A 21,388-nucleotide genomic window follows, 5' to 3' on the forward strand; every position below is an offset into this window, starting at 1 on the left:
CAGTCAGTTATAGGAGCACAGTCAGGGCAGATATAGGAGCACAGTCAGAGCAGAAATGAGCAGGTTCGAAATGAGCAGGAGAGGCAGGAGGTGAAGGGGGGCGTGGCCACCCTACGGTCCCACCTCAGACATCCTCCTGTCACTCAGGCGTGGCCGCGTGTGCATCTGCCATAGAGGAAATCCCCTTGTCTCATCAGGCAAGGTGCAAAGTCCGGCCCCGCTGCATTTACTGCGCCTGAACTTCCTCATACTCGGTCAGTTGCAGCCGCCGTCTCAGTGAAACAGGGAAGGAGAGAGAGAAAGAGAAAGAGAGAGAAAGATTTGCAGACATCCGAACGGCAGTCTCCACGTGCTGGGTCCCCGGTGCCCGGCCATTGATCGGTGGAGTGGGTACAGAGATCAGAGGGCAGAGGGCAGAGGGCAGCTGAGGTGAGTCTGCCGCCGTGTACTTCCTGGTTCTCCTGTAGGTCAGAGGGTGAAACGCATAATGTGCACACGCTCTGTACCTGCACGGCTCCTGTGGGCTCCACAGGTGCGTCAGGTACAGCGCAATGCAGTTTCTGTTCTATGAACTGGTTCTGCCTAGATGAAGAGCTGTTTGGTCACTGTCAGGATTACTTTCTGTTTTGTTTGTGATAGTCTTTCCCAGCATGCTCTTCTCCTCAGTGTGGCTGTCGGTTAGGGTTAGGGTTAGGGCTGATTTTTTTTTAGAAGGTTACAGCATGTGCGCTTGACACAAGGTTAACAGGAAGCCAGGCTTAAAAGATTCTTCTGAGGAAATAATTTCACTTCATTCATCATTAAACATGATGAGAAACATCACACAACCGTTCAAACACACATGCGCACAGAACTTTCTGTGTGGGAGTGCCGCGAATCACCAGTTGAGCTTGACAGCCTCCACCCATAACTCATCTGGCAGTTTCAATACAGCAGGAATATGACCTGACGTGACTGTATGGTGACAGCTTGGAGGTTTTTAACGGCCTACAGGCTGCTGGCATGGAACTCCAGTGGGTATTTGATTTGATTTGATTTGTTTTATTTGCACTCATCATATAAAAGTGACAAAATAGAACAAATACACTTACTTAAAACAAAACAAAGAGGACTATTGTAAAAAGTGAGATGTTAAAATGAGGAACAATTTGTAAAATATTGAGTGCAAGGATTACCCATTAAGCCAGCAATAGCTGGCTCATTTTCAATGAGGTCCTAGACTGGACTATTGACATAACTAAATATACAGCAAATATGCATAGCATTAGGGTATAGCATTAGCATTAGCTTTAGCATATGTACATTAGCCTGCAGAGCGTATTGTGGAACGTATCCCACTGATAAACAGGGAAAGTCTGATAAGCCTCTGTGTTTCTGCTGGTATCAGTGCTATAAAACACGAAGACCATCCATTTCACAGTCAGGCTTCATTCCCATCTCCAGAAACAACAGAATAATAGTAATAATAATACAGTTGTAGTTACATTACATCAAACTGATTTGAGCAGCAATTAAATTATTATTATTATTACTATTGCAGATACTCTTAACTAAAGTGAATTAACATAAACATGAACAAAAATAATGGTTATGCATAGTCACAATACTTCAGGGTAGAAGTTCTGTTGAAATTTCCGCGTTTCATATTACTTACAGGCAAATGAAGACTTTAACTTTTCACAATAAATATTTAGGCAACACTCTAATAGGAGTTAGAATTTCTACAGACAGCAGGAGATCATGTGACAGGAAAAAGTTGACAAAATCACCCACAAAGGCTGCAATCAGTGAACCCAATCTGTCACTTTCTTCCTGCAGTGCAGTTTCTTGAGGGATATGTCATTTTAAGGAAACTACTGTGCCTAATTATATGATATGGGTTTCTGAGATCAGTACTGAATTTATATAAATGAACATACTATTAACATATTTAAGAAACAGTGTTGTGCTATAATGAGAAGTATAAAAACATTTTGGAATGGACATTTTTATGAGCTATTATAAAACAAAGAACAAGCTGGTGAAGATGAAGAAGGTGGTTTTAAATGCAGGACTATGCGTTATTGACCAGCCTTCAGTGGAATAAGGGTGATTAACAATCAAGTCTGTGTTAATAATCATTTTAGTGGGTTGCTCACACATATCAGCATTACTTCAGAGTATTATGTAATCATTCTTTTGCGGAAGTCATACTCTGTGTTGACACTTTTTTTACTCTGGCTCAGCATGAGTGTGGCTTATATAGTGGGTACACGCAAGGCACGTTCTTCTTGTTACAACGTCTGTTTCTCACGTAATACTTTCATTTTCATAACTGCCAAACTCCTATTGTTCTGCTTCTCAGTAACAATTACGACTAAGTGTACTTTCTGTTTACACCAACAGCTGCAAGGGGACACCGTACAGTTATTTAAAAACATAACATCAAGCCAAAATGGGTTTACATGTGAAATCAAAAGGCGGTTCCGTCTCCTCTTTATTCCGGGGGCTATTTCCACTGCTGTTGCTATTTTTCTGGGAGAGGGCCAGCACCACCAACGATTCTAAAATCCAATGTCACATTTGAAAAAAAGTGCATGTTTACATTTCATGCCATCATCTCCACATCTATCAATGAAACTAAAAATACATATTTCAAAAATTAGATAAATGTATTACATACAGTAAAATATAAAATGGTACTCATTTAGATATTTTTATTTACATATATATTTATTAGACAGATTCACTCATCCAGAGCAGATATAGTCTTTAACAGTTATTTTAAAGAGATGCTCATCATAATAAACTGACTATATAAATCTATAATCTATAAACTGTAGCTAATCCTAAATCAGTGTTGAATCATTTTAACATGTACCGCTAACAAAAAAATCTGTAACTGAATGCTCTGTAGAACAATTTACTTCCACTTCTCTCTAAATAACAGGATTTGCAACTGCAAATGACAATAGTAAAAAACCCACAATATGTAGCTAACCACACCTCTTCTTCAAATCCATGCTGACTCAGTCCCATGCTTAATTTAGATATATTTATAATTGTGTATGGATAAATGATAGCTGCAGTATAAGGTGCCGATATTAAAAGAAAATGGAAGAAAGTTCTTAAATTAAATAAAATCATGTTGCAGCTGTTTCTTTTGAGCTTGATGTAGGGAGGTATGTATCTTATAAAGGGGCAGAAGAGTAGACCTAAAGGTTGCAGGTTTGATTCCCGGGTAGGACACTGCCATTGTACCCTTGAGCAAGGTACTTTAACCTGCATTACTTCAGTATAGTATGTCCATCTGTACAATTGATTACAATGTAAATGCTATGTACAAAAACTATTTTTTAAAAAGTTGTGTAAATCGCTCTGGATAAGAGCATCTGCTAGATGCCTGCAATGAAATGTAATTAAGTGTTCTGACTCTGTGCTTGATAAGCTGATATCTGTGGCACTGTGTGTAAGTCCAGTCAGCTGACCCGCTCAGCATAGTTCCACACACTGAATAAAAATTGTACCAGGATTGTACAAGTGTACAAAACAAATGTGTTACTCCTATACTCTTAATCTGGGTACCAGTTGAAAATTCTAGGTCCATTCAAATGAACCTAAGCATTTTCAATTGAGAAAACCTAAAAAATATAGGTGCACTGAAATGCATTTTCAGTGCACTGTGGGACTGGAGATGGCCAGTTGTCTGAAATTACGCCACAGGCCACCAATCCTGAAGAGACAGATGACTTCAGCACACTGCCTGTGAACCAATGGCAGCCCCACAACCTGTATTTCTCAGGCGTATGAAAGCTGTCTTATGCAGCTGTATAGTACGCCAGCACCCACACAGGTCCTCCAATCTCATACCCTGATACAGCTCAAGCAAATGCAGCTAATCTAACCCAATACCCTGATACAGCTCAGCAAAGTACAGCTCCTCCAATGCAAAACCCAGATACAGCTCAGCCTAGTACAGCTCCTCTAATCCAAAACCCAGATACAGCTCAGCCTAGTACAGCTCATCCAATCCAATACCCTGATACAGCTCAACCAAGTACAGCTCATCCAATCCAATACCCTGATACAGCTCAGCCAAGTACAGCTCCTCCAATCCAAAACCCAGATACAGCTCAGCCTAGTACAGCTCCTCTAATCCCATACCCTGATACAGCTCAGCCTAGTACAACTCATTCAATCCAATACCCTAATACAGCTCAACCAAGTACAGCTCATCCAATCCAATACCCTGATACAGCTCAGCCAAGTACAGCTCCTCCAATCCAAAACCCAGATACAGCTCAGCCTAGTACAGCTCATCCAATCCAATACCCTGATACAGCTCAACCAAGTACAGCTCATCCAATCCAATACCCTGATACAGCTCAACCAAATACAGCTCATCCAATCCAGTACCCTGATACAGCTCAACCAAGTATAGCTCATCCAATCCAATACCCTGATACAGCTCAACCAAGTACAGCTCATCCAATCCAATACCCTGATACAGCTCAACCAAGCACAGCTCCTCCAATCTAATTCCATAGTTCAGCTGACATGTTGAATGGAGCAGTTAAAGCTGGCTGAAAAGAGATGTTGAATGGGAACATGTACGAGCAGGCCTCTGACCTCATGAGGTCTGTTGTTCTGAGCTCATGGGACTTGTAGTTCTGAACTCATGGGACCTGTAGTTTTGAGCTCATGGGGGTCAAATCAGATCTGTCAGATTCCAAGTTCCCAGGGCTGTCCCACTGCTAAAAATAACTCCCTTTCTGTTTGCTCTCCAAACAGGCCTTTCCCTGGCTGGGGGTGACCTCTGTCCCCCTCTCACAGGACCCAGGGGATCACACATCCCCAGACGCAACTCAGCCCAATTTAATGCTGTACAGTGGGACAGTTTACATCAGATCATCATCAGATTTCCATTAGTCTCTACATCTCTTACACTGCATCTCTTACACTGCAGTCTCTTATCCTGTGCACTGCTCTCTCTAATGATCAGCGTCAGAGCCTGTACACTGCTCTCTCCAATGATCAGCCTCACAGCCTGTGCACTGCTCTCTCCAATGATCAGCCTTACAGCCTGTGCACTGCTCTCTCCAATGATCAGCCTTACAGCCTGTGCACTGCTCTCTCCAATGATCAGCCTCAGAGCCTGTGCACTGCTCTCTCTAATGATCAGTCTCTTATCCTGTACACTGTTCTCTCTAATGCTCAGTCTCTTAGCCTGTGCAGTGCTCACTCTAGCATCCAGGGTCCACTTACACAAAGATTTGTATGTTTGACACTTTACAAACTTTCAGACCTAAGAGATAGAAGACCATCTGCCTCTCAGATGGAGGTGAATGATTTTCTATGTTTAATTTGCTGTGAAAATGCACAATTTCTACCATAAATGTCACCATTTAAATTCACATCAGGTGCTATGGCTGTCAAGAATCAGTACATTTACAGGAATTTTAGTTAATGATTTGCCGAGTGTCCTACTGTTCCCCTCAGGTTCTTTAAAACCAAGGTGCATAAGTCCACTCAGGTATCTTAGCAACGCTCAAAACAACTAAGAACAACTACTCTGTCAAAATCTGTAATTCCTCCGCTAGTGTAATTTCAAATTTTTTTATAGTAATCATTACGATATCCCTCCATGTCTAATAAGAAGCCAAATGTGCGGTGTATTAGGAGTACAGAGATCCTTGTACGCGGACGTGCTTGTGAGCGGTGGCGGTTGACGTGAGGATGAGGATGAACGGCGGCTGGCCGCGGGCCTTCTCTCTCGGGCCACGGCCGGTGAAGGACGTGTCATGGAGCGCGACGCCATGAACAGGAAAAGGAAATCGCTCCCTCCCAGACACTGCTGTTCCACACTTACCCTCAGGACTGACTCAGTACCTCAAAACACAGCCAGAGTACCTCACTTAGCCTGCGCTAGCAAATCCTTTCCCTTTTAAACATACTGGCCCCACGTCAATAGAAATAGGCAGCAAGCAATAACAGCAATTCAATTTTCAATTTTTATTTGCATAGTGCCTTTTACAGAGAACTGTCACAAAGACACTTCACAGCAGTGTTTCTCAACCCTGGTCCTGGGGACCCACTGCCCTGCATGTTTTACATGTCTCCCTGCTCCAACACACCTGATTCAAATGAATGGGTCGTTATCAGGCTTCTGCAGAGCTTGATGACGACCCATTCATTTGAATCAGGTGTGTTGGAGCAGGGAAACATGTAAAACATGCAGGGCAGTGGGTCCCCAGGACCAGGGTTGAGAACCACTGCTTTACAGAGCAGCAACACGAGAGACAGAGAATAAAGAGCAAAAAGAGCAAACAACAGGCCCGAACCCCCAAATAGCAAGTACATAAATACATTTATAAAAACTCCCAGTGGGGATGAAACCCTCAATCGGCACCGAACCCTCAAACACTAAACACTAAAAAAATGCATGTATGTATCAATGTACAGTGCCATGAAAAAGTATTTGTCCCCTTCCTGATTTCACACGGGTGATATGGGTGTTCAGGTATTAGTAAAAAATAAATGAAATTATGCAATAATAGATGAAATCAGGAAGGGGGAAAATACTTGTTCACAGCACAGAACGCATTGATATGTTTCCCAGTAACTACAGTCTGACTGTTATATTAGACACAGTTGAGAGCGATGTGTTCACAGATCCCAGTGTATTATTATTATTATTATTGTTGTTGTTGTTGTTGTTGTTGTTGTTGTTGTTGTTGTTGTTAAGCATAATGCTCATACCATCCATGTAATATTTTGGCAGTCAAGCCGTTGCGACGTTGCATCAACGCCGAGGAAACGTTTGCTTCTGGCCGGGGTGTCTCTCTCGGGGCGCTACGTCCTGTCATTTCAGCCGGCTATTAATAGTGCGGAAATATCTTCCCATACAGCCGTCTCCTGTGTCTTTCGCAGACAGTAAAGCGCTAACTAGCGTACGGAGCTGGCAAGCCATCTCATGTGTCTTTTGCAGACAGTAAAGCGCTAACTAGCGTACAAAGCGGGAAAGCAGCAAGCAGAGCTCAGGGCAGTCAGGTGCTGCGGCTCGGGGCCTTGGTCCTCTTAACCAGTGGTCATAAAGCTGGGGTTTGCAACGGAAGCCTAGGGGTCCTGAGCAGCCCATTCTGTCATTTCTAAATGATATTTTATGCAGTTGCGTGATTCACACATCGTTGGTAACATTAATATCTTTGTTATTTGTTTCACATTGATATTGTGATAAATATACTTTGCACAGATCTGAGAGGTGAGTGTCTATGACAGAGCAACACAGCAGCAGTATAATGCACATGTAGGCCTACTTTATTTAATATTGCCAAATGTAAAGTTCTGCATGTGGGAAATAAAAACATCAGGCAGGATTACTTTATGGGAGCAACAAAATTGGAATGTGCTCAGTTTGAAAAAGATTGGGAGTAATGGTTGATCAAAGCCTTTCAGATTCTAGGCACTGTGCTGTATCAGTTAAAAAGGCCAACAGGATGCTGGGATATATAGCCAATAGTATTGAGTATAAATCCAAGAAAGTTATACTTATCTAATACAATACATTTGTTAGACCACACTTAAAGTATTGTGTGCAGTTCTGGGGACCGTATTACAAGAGAGATATAGAGGCTCTGGAAAAAGTTTGAAGAGCAACCAAATTGATTCCTGGTATGAAAGATAAAAGCTATGAGGAAGACTTAAGATGCTTAACCTCTTCAAGCTTAGTAAAAGGAGACTCAGGGGTGATTTCATTGAGGCTTTTAAATTCATAAAGGGGTTCAACAAAGTGAACTACCAGAAATTCTTCAGGTTGAGTTCTGTTAGTAGAACAGGGACATGGAAATTAGCAAAAGGTAAATTCCATAGAAACATTAAGAACTATTTTTTCACACAGAGAGTAGTCAATGTGTGGAATAGCTTGCCAGGCCATGTAGCAGAGACAGAAACTCTGGGGATTTTCAAGACTAGGCTTGATACAGTGTGAGATACTGTCTAGTATGTAGGAAATCAGAGCAGTATTTTAGTCAGGAAAATGGCGAGCATGGTTGGGCTGAATGGCCTGCTCTCGTCATTATGCTATGTTTTGTTATGTTATGTACTGGTGTGTTAAACAGCCGCTCTCCTGCAGCCTGTGGTGGGTTTGGGTGCTGGGGGGAGGGGGGGGGTCGTTTTAGGAGGTATTGATGTTATTTTGGGAATTCATGTTCTAAACAATTACATTACAACTTACACAACTTTCACATAGCATTTACATTGCATCCATTTATACAGTTGGATATATACTGAAGCAATGCAGGTTAAGCACTTTGCTCAAGGGTACAACGACAGTGTCCTACCCAGGAATCAAACCTGTGAACTTTAGGTCACAAGACCAGTTCCTTACCCATTATACTACACTGCCGCCCAGTTTAGTAATTTGGAAGGACCTTATAGCCAAAGCAGCTTACAAAAGTGCATTTCAAAGGGTAAGCAAACAATGCAACAGCTGGGTAAGGTTACAGTCAGCATTAGAATGCATGCCTCAATACCCACAAGATAAAAGGTGGGAAAAAAAACAGAAACATTCAGGTGTAGTTTGAAAAGGTGAGTTTTTGGCCTTTGTACTCTTTTATCAAGATTAAAAGATGACACAAAACTAAAGCACTTGAAGCTATAAATGTCATAAAACTAGAGTTTTAAACTGAACCTGTCTCCCAACTGTAGCTGGTAGCTGTCTAGTTGCTTGCATGGGTGTGTCTGTGTAGGTTTGCTAAAGTGTTCATATACACCTGCCTGCTTTTGTGTGTCTGAGTGTGTGTAGTGTCCGCATTTGTACATTTCCCATCATTGAAATCTGTGTGTGTGTGGATGTATGTGTGTGTGTGTGTGTGTGTGTGCGTGTGCGTGTGTGATTGTGTGTGTGTATGTGTATGTGTGCAATGCATGACCTTTACTGTTCAGATATTAAATTGATGGCAGTTATATTGGCTTATACAGTCAGCATAAAGTTGGGGATCATAGTGTATGTACGTGCTGTACATCTTGAGTGAGAGGAATATGGAAAGTGATGTAATGATAAATGCAGTGACCAGAAAGCCAAAATCAAGCAAAGCATGGAGTAATACCTGGAGTGTGCTGCAGTCATAACCTGGAGTCATACCCTAGAGTCATACCCTGGAGTCATACACTGGAGTCATAACCTGGAGTCATACACTGGAGTCATATCCTGGACTATAGCACGGATGGTAACTCAAAGAGATAAAAGCATGACGGGTCCTGCGTATGTTAGCACTACGCCAAGTCCCTTCACTGCACGCTACAAAACAGGTCCCATAATGCCTTTCACCAAACATGTTATCACTGACTTGCCGTGTCAGAAAGGCTGAGAACCAGGATCGATGACATCACACAACGAGCCTGCGCAGCGGATCTCACGGCAGAACTTAAAAAAAAAAAAAAACACCATCGCGCAGCTCGCCTCCTCCCCCCCGCGCCTGCCTGCGTCAGGAGCCACGTCAGCTCTGTGTCCTCAGTCGAGCGCACGGCAGCCGTGCCGACTCGTTTTGTTTGACCGGCGATAAAGCAAACACCGTCTGGCGGGACAAAGGGCGAGTGACTGACGTGAAAGAGGCCGTGCTAATCCCCGGCTGCATCGGGACATCGCCAAGGTGAAATATCCAGTGCGCCACGTGGCCCTTCCCAGCAAATGCCGGCAGGCTCCGGCGCCAAGCCGGACACAAAATGGCCGCCCTCGCCACTACAGTATCCGAAGGCAACAGATCTGCAGAATTATGGCACTGCAATTGGAACAAAATACATGGAACGCTTCATGATTGTTTCTGATTGTACATGTAAAGAACTCAACTACAGCCTTCTTACACCAGGGGCCCTGAAATTAATTTTCAGGAAAAATACCATTAATCCACCCTTATGCAATATGTGTGCACCTCCTTGGGAAAACTCGGGGACCAGGAAACCGGTGCAAGAAAAATAGCATTGGAAATGCTGTTAGCACCCTGTGAAAACTGCACAATTACAATGCTTTTCAAAAACATAAAAACTTTTAAAACCTGAATTATGTGGCCCACAGATGTTTGTGGCCCTAAACAACCACATTGAGCAGGTTTCAATTCCAACCCAAACAAAGCACACCTCTTTCAACAGCTAGAGATCTACTTAAGTTGCTAATTAGTAGAATCAGGTGTGCCAAATTAGGGTTGAAATGAAAACCTACAGGATGGTTGATCTTCAGGAACAGGGTTGAGAAACCTTGGCATAGAGTGTTTATGCCAACAGTTCATATAAAACACCCCACGCACACCAGAGGTGGGTAACCCGGCTGATTACAATAATTAGTTCTCCTATCATGCTGAAGAGTTATGCTAATTAGAATCAGCTGGTTTAGTGCATGGTGATGGAGCAAATACATGGTCAGTCTTTTTACTCTTTGAAGCCGGGTTATCTACCTCTGACGCACACACGCACATACACACGCGCACACACACACACACACCCCACGCACACACACACAGGAAAGTTGCTCTATTTGTCTGTACATATTTCTGCGAATCAGATGCATCTAACAAAGCAGCGATTGTGTCCTCACTCTTCCTCCCCTGCGGACATGCATCGCCTGCACCTCTGAACAGGGCAGCTTAACCGGAGCGGGTGTGTTGAAACGTTGCTGAAGCCGTTGTTTGAACATGGTTCAAGTTGCAAAATGGCGTGTTGTTGATTGTACCCACAGCTGGGGCTGGGCATTTCGTCCTTCTTTCGTTGTGTTGTAATAAATGCATTCAGATGTAATTCAGTAATTTAACCACATGAGCTGCCTTTGCCTTCTCCGGTCATCTCTTGAGAAGGTTTTCCCTGATTTAGCAGAAGTCTTGTGCGAAACCAACATAGTGCATGTTCATGTCGAGATGCTTGGTCATGTATATGTAATAAAAGTATGCTTGCTTTAATGTAATTCTTCAAGATGTACACAAAGAGGAGTATTTGTTTAGAATTCCTGGACAGGGGAATTGAAGCTGTGTTGTGCATTAACCCAATGAGCGAATCTGATGGGGACACTATGCTATAGGGGTAACAGTGTTTTGAAGGTCTTATACACAGTGCCTGCCAAGGATAGTGAATGAGCTCATTACACAACAACTCCAGTATACTGCTGCTGAACATATTTTGCTGATGTTAAGTCTAAAACCACAACCACAACAAGCACCAAACTGACAATATTTTAAATAGGAAAATCCAGTATACATCCGTAGCAGTTGTAACATAAACATTCCCCTAGTTGTGTATCTTTGAGCAAAATGTTTGTCACATATCATCCACGCCAGTGGGGGGGGGGGGGGGGGGGGCGTACAGTCCCTTACCCCCATATAAATTATTATATGAATTGTGGAATATTAAATCACAAACGGGTGAATAAATGTAATTTTAGGGCTGAAGATGGAGAAGGAGAAGCAGCCGAGTGCACCACGGAGACGGGGGTGGAGCTTCCATTCTCTCCGCATCAAGGGTGAGTACCCAGAATCCCTCTGTTTCCTTTAGTGGAACTTCTCTGCTCTCTGAGTGTATATCTGTCAGTGCAAAGAGGTTCAAATCACTCAGTGCATCAATAAGAAAGAGCAGTCCGGACACACATAACAGTCAGGATCTTTCATTAGCCTGGGGTTCAAGGGTAAACATGTTCAGCTCACTGGATAAACTTAACAGTGCTAGTGGTTTTATGTTAAGTGTCTTGTGTTTAAACTTCAGTGAGTATTGTTTTTGTAGTGTTTTGTATTTAGTCCTGTGTATAGTGCATTTCACATCACAGCCTGTTATTTCAATTGTTTCTTTTTCAGGTAGACTGTTGTGTTTTGTGTTTACTAAATACTGTTCTGTTTAGTGTTTGGTGTTTTGTGTTTAATGTATTTCACAGTGTTTGAACCTTTTCTTTTCCAGGCAGACCATTGGCAGAGGAGGATGAGGGGTTTAGACTAGGCAGGAGGGGGGCAAAGAGTTTTTCCTCAGCCCGGTCAGATCCCCGCAAATGTGAGTCTGCTACACTGCAAAACAAAACGGCTGCTATAAACTTAAAATTGGATAATAACTCTTCTTTTTCTTACTTTAAGATTACTTTTTGAACTCTTGGTCAGAGCCTTTGGGGGGGAGGGCAGTAGTGGAGCCTATCCCAGCGTACATTGGGCGAGAGGCAAAAATACAGGCTGGTCAGGTTGCCAATCCATCGCAGGGCACACACACCATTCTTTCACACACTCATACCCTTGGGAAATTTAAACTTTCCAATTAGCCTAGCCTGCATGTCTTTGGACTGTGGGTGGATATGGGGGAGGGACATGCAAGCTCCACACAGAAAGACCCTAGCTGGGATTCAAACCTTCTTGCTGTGAGGCAACAGTGCTATCCACTGCATCACCTTGCCCCCCTGGCTGGATGGATACACTGGAAATATCCCATTGCCACTGCATGACGTATTTCACTCATCCTCAAACGTACACTCAGAATCCGATTTTCCACACAGAATTATCTGTTTTTGATAACCACAATCGGTGTGTTTTGCTAGTGTGCTAGTCCTATTCACAGTGACATGTCCTGCACTCTTGTAATCTAATCCTGATTGTGCAGTGCTGTCTGAGGCCTGCAGGGGGCAGCACAGTTCATTTCCCAGGGAGGGAGAGCTGTGGTCACCATGATTTTCCTGGCCTCATCATGCACTAGTAGCCTCTCTGGGCTCCTGCACTGCCCCTGTGCCAGCTGGGATTGATGCTCAGCTTGCCTGGAGGACTGTGGAGCAGCTGGCTGTATATCACAGAGGGAGCACACGCTAGTCTGCACAGGCCAGTCTGAACACGCCAGTCTGTACACGCTAGTCTGCACACGCCAGTCTGAACACGCTAGTCTGCACACGCTAGTCTGCATACGCTAGTCTGCACAGGCCAGTCTGAACACGCCAGTCTGAACACGCCAGTCTGAACACGCCAGTCTGAACACGATAGTCTGCACACAGCAGTCTGAACACGCCAGTCTGAACACGCTAGTCTGCACACGCTAGTCTGTACACGCTAGTCTGTACACGCTAGTCTGCATACGCTAGTCTGCACAGGCCAGTCTGAACACGCTAGTCTGCACACGCTAGGCTGCACACGCTAGTCTGCACAGGCCAGTCTGAACACGCCAGTCTGTACACGCTAGTCTGCATACGCTAGTCTGCACACGCTAGTCTGCACAGGCCAGTCTGAACACGCCAGTCTGTACACGCTAGTCTGTACACGCTAGTCTGCACACGCTAGTCTGCACAGGCCAGTCTGAACACGCCAGTCTGAACACGCTAGTCTGCACACGCCAGTCTGTACACGCTAGTCTGCACACGGCAGTCTGAACACGCCAGTCTGAACACGCTAGTCTGCACACGCTAGTCTGCACACACTAGTCTGTACGCGCTAGTCTGCACACACTAGTCTGCACAGGCCAGTCTGAACACGCTAGACTGCACACGCTAGTCTGCACACGCCAGTCTGTACATGCTAGTCTGCACACACTAGTCTGCACACGCTAGACTGCACACGCTAGTCTGCACACGTCAGTCTGTACATGCTAGTCTGCACACACTAGTCTGTACATGCTAGTCTGCACACGGCAGTCTGCACACGCCAGTCCAGACACCCCAGAATGACGGAAGACAGAACTGACAGAGTCAATGTCAAACATGGCATAGAATATTGTCTTAGCTACAGTACAGTGTGCTACTGAGATAATGGCATTCTCTGTTGAACGTCATGTGAGTATTTTGCGTGTGCCGCACGCTCATGCAAATGTTCGGGAGGGGACAGGAGATTCACGGATCCCTACTGTCCTTCCCTGTGCCCAGCGGACCTGGAGAAACCGGAGCAGGAGGGGGCTGGAGCAGCCAGCAATGAGGGCAGAGTCACGCGTCTTCGGCCGATCTCTCTGAGGTCCACGGGGAAGGAGAGAGGTCAGCTTACGCTTTTACACTCGGGTTCATACACACGCTTTCAGCCTAATGAAGAAAAAGCTCAGTTAGAGGGGAAACAGGCCCTGGTCAGACCAGATCGAGGACAATATCACACATTTGTATATGAATAGCACACTCTACAGAGCTAGTAATCCTGGTCAGGGGTGTGGGATGAAATTTTGGGCCCTGTGCATATACAGTTTTAGTGGGCTCCCTTAAAATTGTAGACCAAAGCAAACATTTTATTCCAGGCCTTTTGAGACCCCCCCTCCCCCCCCTTGCCTTGGGCCAGTGGCATCACTAGGGTTGGTGACACCCGGTGCGGTCGACCGTCGCTGTCACCTGATGTTGTCGACGGGGGGGTGGGGGGGGGGGGGGTGTTGTTGGTTGTGCATTCAAACGACAAAGCGCTTCTCGTCACGTTAATACCGCTAATTAAATCAACCGGCAGTACACATCATCGGAGAAATTAGCTGTTTCAACCCGTCATTACACGTAACACTGCACAAAAAATTTATTGCCAGTCATTTTGTTGTCACCCCACTCTGATGGTGTCACCCGGTGCGGTCCGCACCCCCCGCACCCCCCTAGTGACGCCTCTGCCTTGGGGCCCTAGGCAATCAGTTCCGCTATCCCCCCCCACCCCCCCACCATGGCACTCCTGCTCCTGGGTATCCAACATTCCACCAGGTATGTGTCCCCAGGCAAGCACTTCCAGGTAAGTGCACCTAGGTAACTGCATAGATCAGTGCTCATGGATGAGAGATTTAGAGGAAGGTTAATGTGTAATTTGTCAGACGCCAGATGTGGGACGTGATGATGTGTACACTAAAATATACAGTGAGGGACCACAGGCTGCTGCCTATCCTGGCTGCACAGCTGTTTTTCCTTCATTGGAAGAGTATGCAGGGATTATTCACAGGACATTTGATTTGAATTTGGACACCTTATTACATTTTACATTTGAATGAATCTCCAGAATTGTCTCGAGAAAATATCAAACACATTGATCAGAGAACATTCACAGTTGTCTGCTTATGCTCAGAGTGACCTTGTGCCATTTGAGTGTCACTAATTATCTATTTAAATAACCTATAACTCATTTGCCCTGTTGATGATTCCATTGTTAGCACGAGGCGGCGCAAATGTATAAGTTGGTGTCCGGGGAAAAAATCTGTTTAAAAATTCATTTCACCGCAACGCGTAGCAGTCAGCAAATGACTCAGTACGCGCCTGTCGTGACCTTATAATCTCCAACACAATCTCCAGTCTCATACCCCCTCCCAATGGATCCTGGGAATTCTGTTTTGCAGAACATCTGAAGCCTTGGCCGTCACTCATGTTTTCCAGGGAAAATATGCATGGGTGCATTATGTACTGTTTAGGAACAAACTAGGCAAACTGAAAAATGTGTCCGTTATGAATGACGTTCAAAAACAATTCCACGCCCTCAGAACGAAGCTCTCTGTGTGACATGTTGGATAGGGTGTGCATTATGCTGTGCCTGAAGCGGGACACGTCCGTACCTGACATACAGGTAACCAATGAACCACCTCCCTCACAGACCCCAGGCGGACACTTCTTGGCTGTAGTTTCTGTTAGCTAACACCAACTACAGTCCATCGTGTACGCCCCATAGGCAACGAGATGACACTGTCCCATCGTTAAAAATACGCTAAAAAATCGCTCGAAAGATCACTCGAAGCTCCAAATGAAACTATCGTCACACAGGACGTAAAGGAAATAGGCGGATAAATTTGTGTGTACATACACGCGGGTGCGTCTGTAAGTAGGCTATAACGAGTTCCTTTCGCAGCCAACCTTGAGTCCTTACAGCTGTGTGCGGCCCGGGTCCTCACGTGGAATATGGGAATTCCAGCCCATGGATTTAGCTAAATTAAGGATAATTTAACACGCAGTGGACAGTGGTAAACAAGCGAATAATGAGTGGAGCAAAGTCTAAGGGAGTTAAAGGAACGCTGGTTAGAAATCTAAGACTGTCCAAATTTGTGAAAGACACAACGAAGGGTGAGTACAGTACTTTTTAAAAATAATTTTGAACATATTTTCAGCCTTCTGGCTTTTAATTAAATAGTTTACATTGAGCTGTGAATCAGGGAATGGATTTTCAGACACATCATGATGTGTGTTTATGAAGTGATTTTAAAAATAGCCACGTTCCTCACGCGATTGAATTCCACTATCTCTAGAGCGTACATATCATCCACAAGATCCGTGAAGTTAGAAATAGACATATTAATTGAAATATGAATTTTAAAACTGAGGGCAGTTTTAAATATTTTTCCTATATTTAAACGTTCGGATCCACACTGTAACCTGAACGATTTCGAATGGTACCGTGCGGTCGTAAAAGCTATCTGTTGAGTCTACAAAATTTCTCCACACCGGAATGAACACTATCGTTGCGTTTTCAAAGCCACTAAACATTGCTTTTACAAGTTCAGTATTTAATAACTTCGAGTAACGTGATGCAACTATATCAAGTTGACACAGTCGTTAACCAACTTGTGAAATGCTCAGAATGCTGATGCTTATTTTTTTTCGCCTTCGACCACAGTCTTTTCACCCATCGATGGACCCCCCTGCTGTAATTACACTTCGGTTTGGTGCTTGTTGCAGTGGCTTAATGTAATTTTCTGTCGGAATTTTTCGGTTTAAGTTTCAAGGCAGACATGGTATTTGCTGTAATAGCGTTCAGTAGAATGCGCAGTAGTGCAGCAGACAGTAGTTTGGTTGTTTTAGTAATTATGAGTTGTGCACTGTATACTTACACTTGTAATGTGCATTTTGTACTTTCCATTGCCATCTGCACCGAGGCCCTAAGTACAAATAATGACAGTAATCTGGAAAAAGACTAATTCCTACGCAGTGCAATAAACCGCGCCATTTTGCAATATGCTCTTTGATTTTATTTTTGTTGGCCCGTATTGGTTCCTCAAAGTGACTTACGATATAGGTATGCTTTCGTCAGATGCCCACCTGCTGTCAAGTTTGTACTTGTGTTTTTTTTTGTTTTTTTAAAAAAGCAAAGAAAATGTCTTTACCCTTTCAAACATTGGACATGTTATGATTTGAAGCAACCATTTGCACGTTTATAAGCAACCGTTTATACTGTGTAGCTCACCTGCTGCGCCACAGACTGAGCGGTGTGTAAGTATTTGGAACATGACACAATTTTGTTATTTTGGCTCTGTACTCCTGCACATTGAATTTGAAATAAAACTGTAAATATGCCGATAAAGTGCGGACTGCCAGTTTTAATTTAACACTATTTACATCCATATAAGGTAATCTTTATATACACATTCCCTCCTTTTCAGGGGAACAAAAGTAATTTGACAGTGATATAATCCAGAATAAAGTTATCATATTTAGTACTTGGTGACAAATCCTTTGCATTCTATGACTACCTGAAGTCTGTGACCCATAGACATCACCAGATGCCGAGTATTTTCCCTGGTGATGCTCTGCCAGGGCTGTACTGCAGCTATCTTCAGTTCCTGTTTGTTTCTGAGGTGTTTTACTTTCATCTTGTCTTCAGCAACTGAAACGCACATTCAGTTGGATTCAGGACAGACGATTGACTTGGCCATTCGTGAACATTCCCCATCCCTTAAAAACTCCTGGCTTGCATTGGGAGTATGTTTGGGATCTTTGTCCTATTGCAAGATGAAGTGCCGTCCAATTAGTTTTGAGGCATTTGGTTGGATCTGAGCAGATAAGATGTTTCTGTACCATTGAGAATTCATCCTGCAGCTGCCGTCAGCAGCCACATCGTCACTAAAGACAGGTGAGCCAGTTCCAGTAGCAGCCATACATGCCCAAGCCATAATACTACCTCCACCATGATTCACAGATGAGGTGCTATGCTGTGGATCATGAGCAGTTGTTTTCTTTCTTCACACCGTCCGCTTTCTTTGTTACAGGATAATGCTCTACTCATCCGTCTATAAGACATTGTTTCAGAACTCTATGAAAAAAAAAGTTTTTTACTTTTCGGCAAACTCTAACCTGGCCGTTCTGTTCTTGAGGCTTACCAGTGCTTTTCGTCTTGGAGTGAACCCTCTGAGGTTATGCTAGTATAGTCTTCTCTATGGTAGTCTTTCATACATCTTTTCCTACTTCCTGGATAGTGTTTTTGGTCTGTTTGACAGTTGAAAAGAGTTTTTTCTTCACAGTTGAAGGTATTGTTCAGTCATCCACTACAGTGATCTTTCGTGATCTACCAGCTCACCAGCGCATTCTTGCTTCCTAACAATGTATCAAACAGCTGATTTTGACACACCCAATGTTTTGGCTATGTCGCTAATCAGTTAATCAGTTTATTCTGATTTTAAGCCTCCCTAATGGTTGCTTGATATAGCATTGACACTTATTTGGCCCTCATGTTAGGAGACAGGAGCAGAAGACTCTAAATGCAAATTCCACACCTAGAATCTATTCTGGAACATTTGTTGGCTTTCTTGTGCATGGACTAATGATGCAAAGAAACACAGCTGGCCAAGAAACAGCTGAGCAGCAATTGTCCCCTAAATTGGGGGAGACCAAATCACCTGATATGGATGTAAATACCCTCAAATTAAAGCTGACAGTCTGCACATTTACGAATTTTCACTGTTTTCTGTCAAAGCCATTGTTCTGGAGTACAGAGCCAAAACAACAAAAATTGTGCCACTGTCCGAATACTAAAGCACTGCACTGTGTACCTGGGCAGATGTGGATGTAGGTAAGGTCCAGGTCTCTCTGACCTGCTGAGGTGTGTCCTGTGATGTACTGTGTGATGGAATTGGTCAGTCATAACATTCCAGTGATAGTGGCTGGTCCAAGCAGAGCAGATTCATTCTGTGAGAAATCTTATTAGCATTGCGCTTTAGCATCAGTATGCCCAAATTATTCAAGATGGCTTTGTGTCACCACGGCGACAAGGCCTCAAAAGTTTGGCGATTGTTTCTACAAGTGAAAAGAGGCAGTTTCATTTCTGTTTGCAATTGAAAAGACAGCAGCTGTTCTCTCGGTGTTGAGTAAATTCGACATTGTATTATTATAATTATCACCTGTATTTTAATAGGATGTCACATTGAGATTTAAAACCTCTTTTGTGAGTGAGACCTAGCCAAGACAGGACAAGCAGACCAGAAAAGACTAGAAAAACCATTAAGACCTAGAAAGACAACCTTATACAATGCCCACAATACCAGCTTTTCTTTTCCGACTTCACTTTTCCGGCTGCATGGTTTCTCAGAAGCTGCCGATGTGTGAATTTATTGGAGAGGAATTATAAATGGACAGAGATGATGAGCTTCAGCAGCTGGCTGCTCTCAGCGTGCACCTTACTCTTTCAGTGTTGTTTATTTCTGTTTATGGTACCATGACAGCAAGGCTTTTTTAAAAAAGGTTTGATTTTCCTGGGGAAGTTTAGTTTCACTTTGGTCTTATCTCATCAAGATGAGTGGGTGCTGCTCTTCCACTGTTGCCTCGCCTTTGTTGCCAAGCGACGGGGGTCGGGGGTCAATAATCCAAGGAAGGGAATGTCAGACTGATAAAGATTGGCTTCTTAGTTTCTTCATTTATTAGCTGAGCCCAGCAAATTATATCTGGCTGACCCAACTGGAATTCTGTTTAAAATGGTCCCTATCAAAGCTGCGTCAGTTGGTCAATCAAAAGGCAGAAGAGAGAGAGAGAGAGAGAAAAAAAAAAAGAGTGGTCTGTGGTCTGTGGTCAGATTGAGAGAGTTACAGTGGTGTACCTGGCTGATAGGAATCATTACCCTAAGGGTGGAAAACCAGTGAAAATGGATGACGGTTGATTTGATGGGGAACCATAGAAAATTTGCACGACTGCAGGGCTGGATTCTCATTGGTTGGAGCCCCGCCTTGGTGTGGCTGCTTCGTGTGAAAGAAAACTGCTTTACCCCTGACCCTCATAGATTTGTCTCGCAAAATGCACATGTACCTCCACTGCTGATTGAGCCAATAGGTTATAAATATGTCTTGAATGATATTGTGTTACGGCTGGCTCGACTGGCCGCAACAAACAAAGTCCAGATGCACCAAAAACAAGACAGAAACTGATCTAAAAACAAACCTAGACATTTATTAATCTAAATTACAAACAAAAACACACAAAGTTCACAAAACCAAAGCTCTCCACACAAATCACAAGCCCCAAAAGAAAATCTCCCCTGCCTCATACTACTGGGCTTATATTGGGCCACAGGCAGGTGGAGGCAATCAGGCAATTAGGTAATTAAGTAACTACCTCTACCTGCACTACCCAGGCAAGCAGAGGCAGGGGACGTAACATATTGAAACAATGATTCATTCAGGACGCCCACTTGTTGGCCTTTATTAAGGCTTGATTTGATTTATTCACTGATTTATCATTTTTAATCTGAAATTAACCAAAAGATTACATTTGTGAATGCACAATCTGAACCTTAGATAATTGATGAAATTAGGAATGCAAAATTCTGTTCTGTGATAATTTATTGATGTTTTGTCTGTATCATTTGAAGTTTCAGAACTTGTCTTGGTCATTGCCAATGAGCACATAAGCAGTGGATGCAGGATTTGGTGTCTTTTACGCAAAATGCTGGGGAACAATGCACTGCGTAGTACAAGCACAGATATTATGAGGTCTTTCTTTTAATATTACTATGGGCGATGACCACAACAAAATAATTAGCCATTGGTATCATTCTAAGGAAGCGCTTTACTTGAATGAAAGGTTGAAAACGATATGTCACACTCTAGCTAGCTAGCTCAACACGAGTAAACTAAAACAGAAATTGCTCCCAAGGGCTTTATAGTATTATTAGAAGATGTAATGAGCTCCTCAAAGTGATTAAAGCACTTGATGTTGTTCACGCAGCTACAGTGCTAGTGATTATGGCTGCTAGTTCATGAGCTGTCACATTTCTCATGTGATGTGATGCTGTTCAAAATGGTATCCAAACTAGGGATAAATCAGGCAGCTCACAGTGATGCCCCCAGAAGCTAGCATCTGGCAGTTAAAAACAACAGCAAGCGCACAGGAAATGGGCTGGAAGACGGGTACAAGCTGCAGGCCGCTGATGCAGCACCCACTGGCAGAGGAAACTGGGGGGTGTGAGAAGTGAGAAGGAGGTGCAAAGTGTATTTCTGCACATGGTTTAATTTCACCTGCGTTTTATCTATGTTTTACCTGCGTTCCATCTGCGTTTCGTCTGCGTTTTACCTGCGTTTTATCTGCATTTTACCTGCGTTTTATCCACTGCAGTCAGAGCGATTGGCCTCGGCTGTGTTTCACCTGCTGCTGTTTTTATGTGTTTCGGTTCCAGAGCCAGGTAAACCTGGGCCTTACATTGGAATTTGACAGAAGCCATTTTCCGTGGCTGTTTTTTATTAATTAGGTTTTGTTGTTTTAATTTGTTTGAATTGACTGGAA

At 43.6% G+C, this 21,388-nt stretch overlaps 1 protein-coding gene across 3 annotated transcripts in view; it reads left to right on the forward strand.

Annotated features, from left to right (window-relative positions):
* Positions 1–213: 213 nt before the first annotated feature.
* LOC118208130 (DENN domain-containing protein 2D-like) overlaps positions 214–21,388 on the forward strand; it is a 49,826-nt gene continuing 28,651 nt past the window's right edge. Inside the window, exons 1-4 of one of the 3 annotated variants that reach the window (XM_035382491.1) lie at positions 214–429; positions 11,405–11,482; positions 11,911–12,000; positions 13,838–13,942. In XM_035382491.1, coding sequence (XP_035238382.1) covers positions 11,413–11,482; positions 11,911–12,000; positions 13,838–13,942 — 265 coding nt within the window. In that variant the 5' untranslated portion in view covers positions 214–429; positions 11,405–11,412. Of the gene's footprint in view, positions 430–11,404; positions 11,483–11,910; positions 12,001–13,837; positions 13,943–15,434; positions 15,480–15,519; positions 15,971–21,388 lie in introns of those variants that run through there. The other 2 variants (XM_035382494.1, XM_035382493.1) reach the window with 2 other exon arrangements.

The sequence above is a fragment of the Anguilla anguilla genome, chromosome 11 (assembly GCF_013347855.1).
Source record: "Anguilla anguilla isolate fAngAng1 chromosome 11, fAngAng1.pri, whole genome shotgun sequence".
Taxonomy (NCBI): Eukaryota; Metazoa; Chordata; class Actinopteri; order Anguilliformes; family Anguillidae; genus Anguilla; species Anguilla anguilla.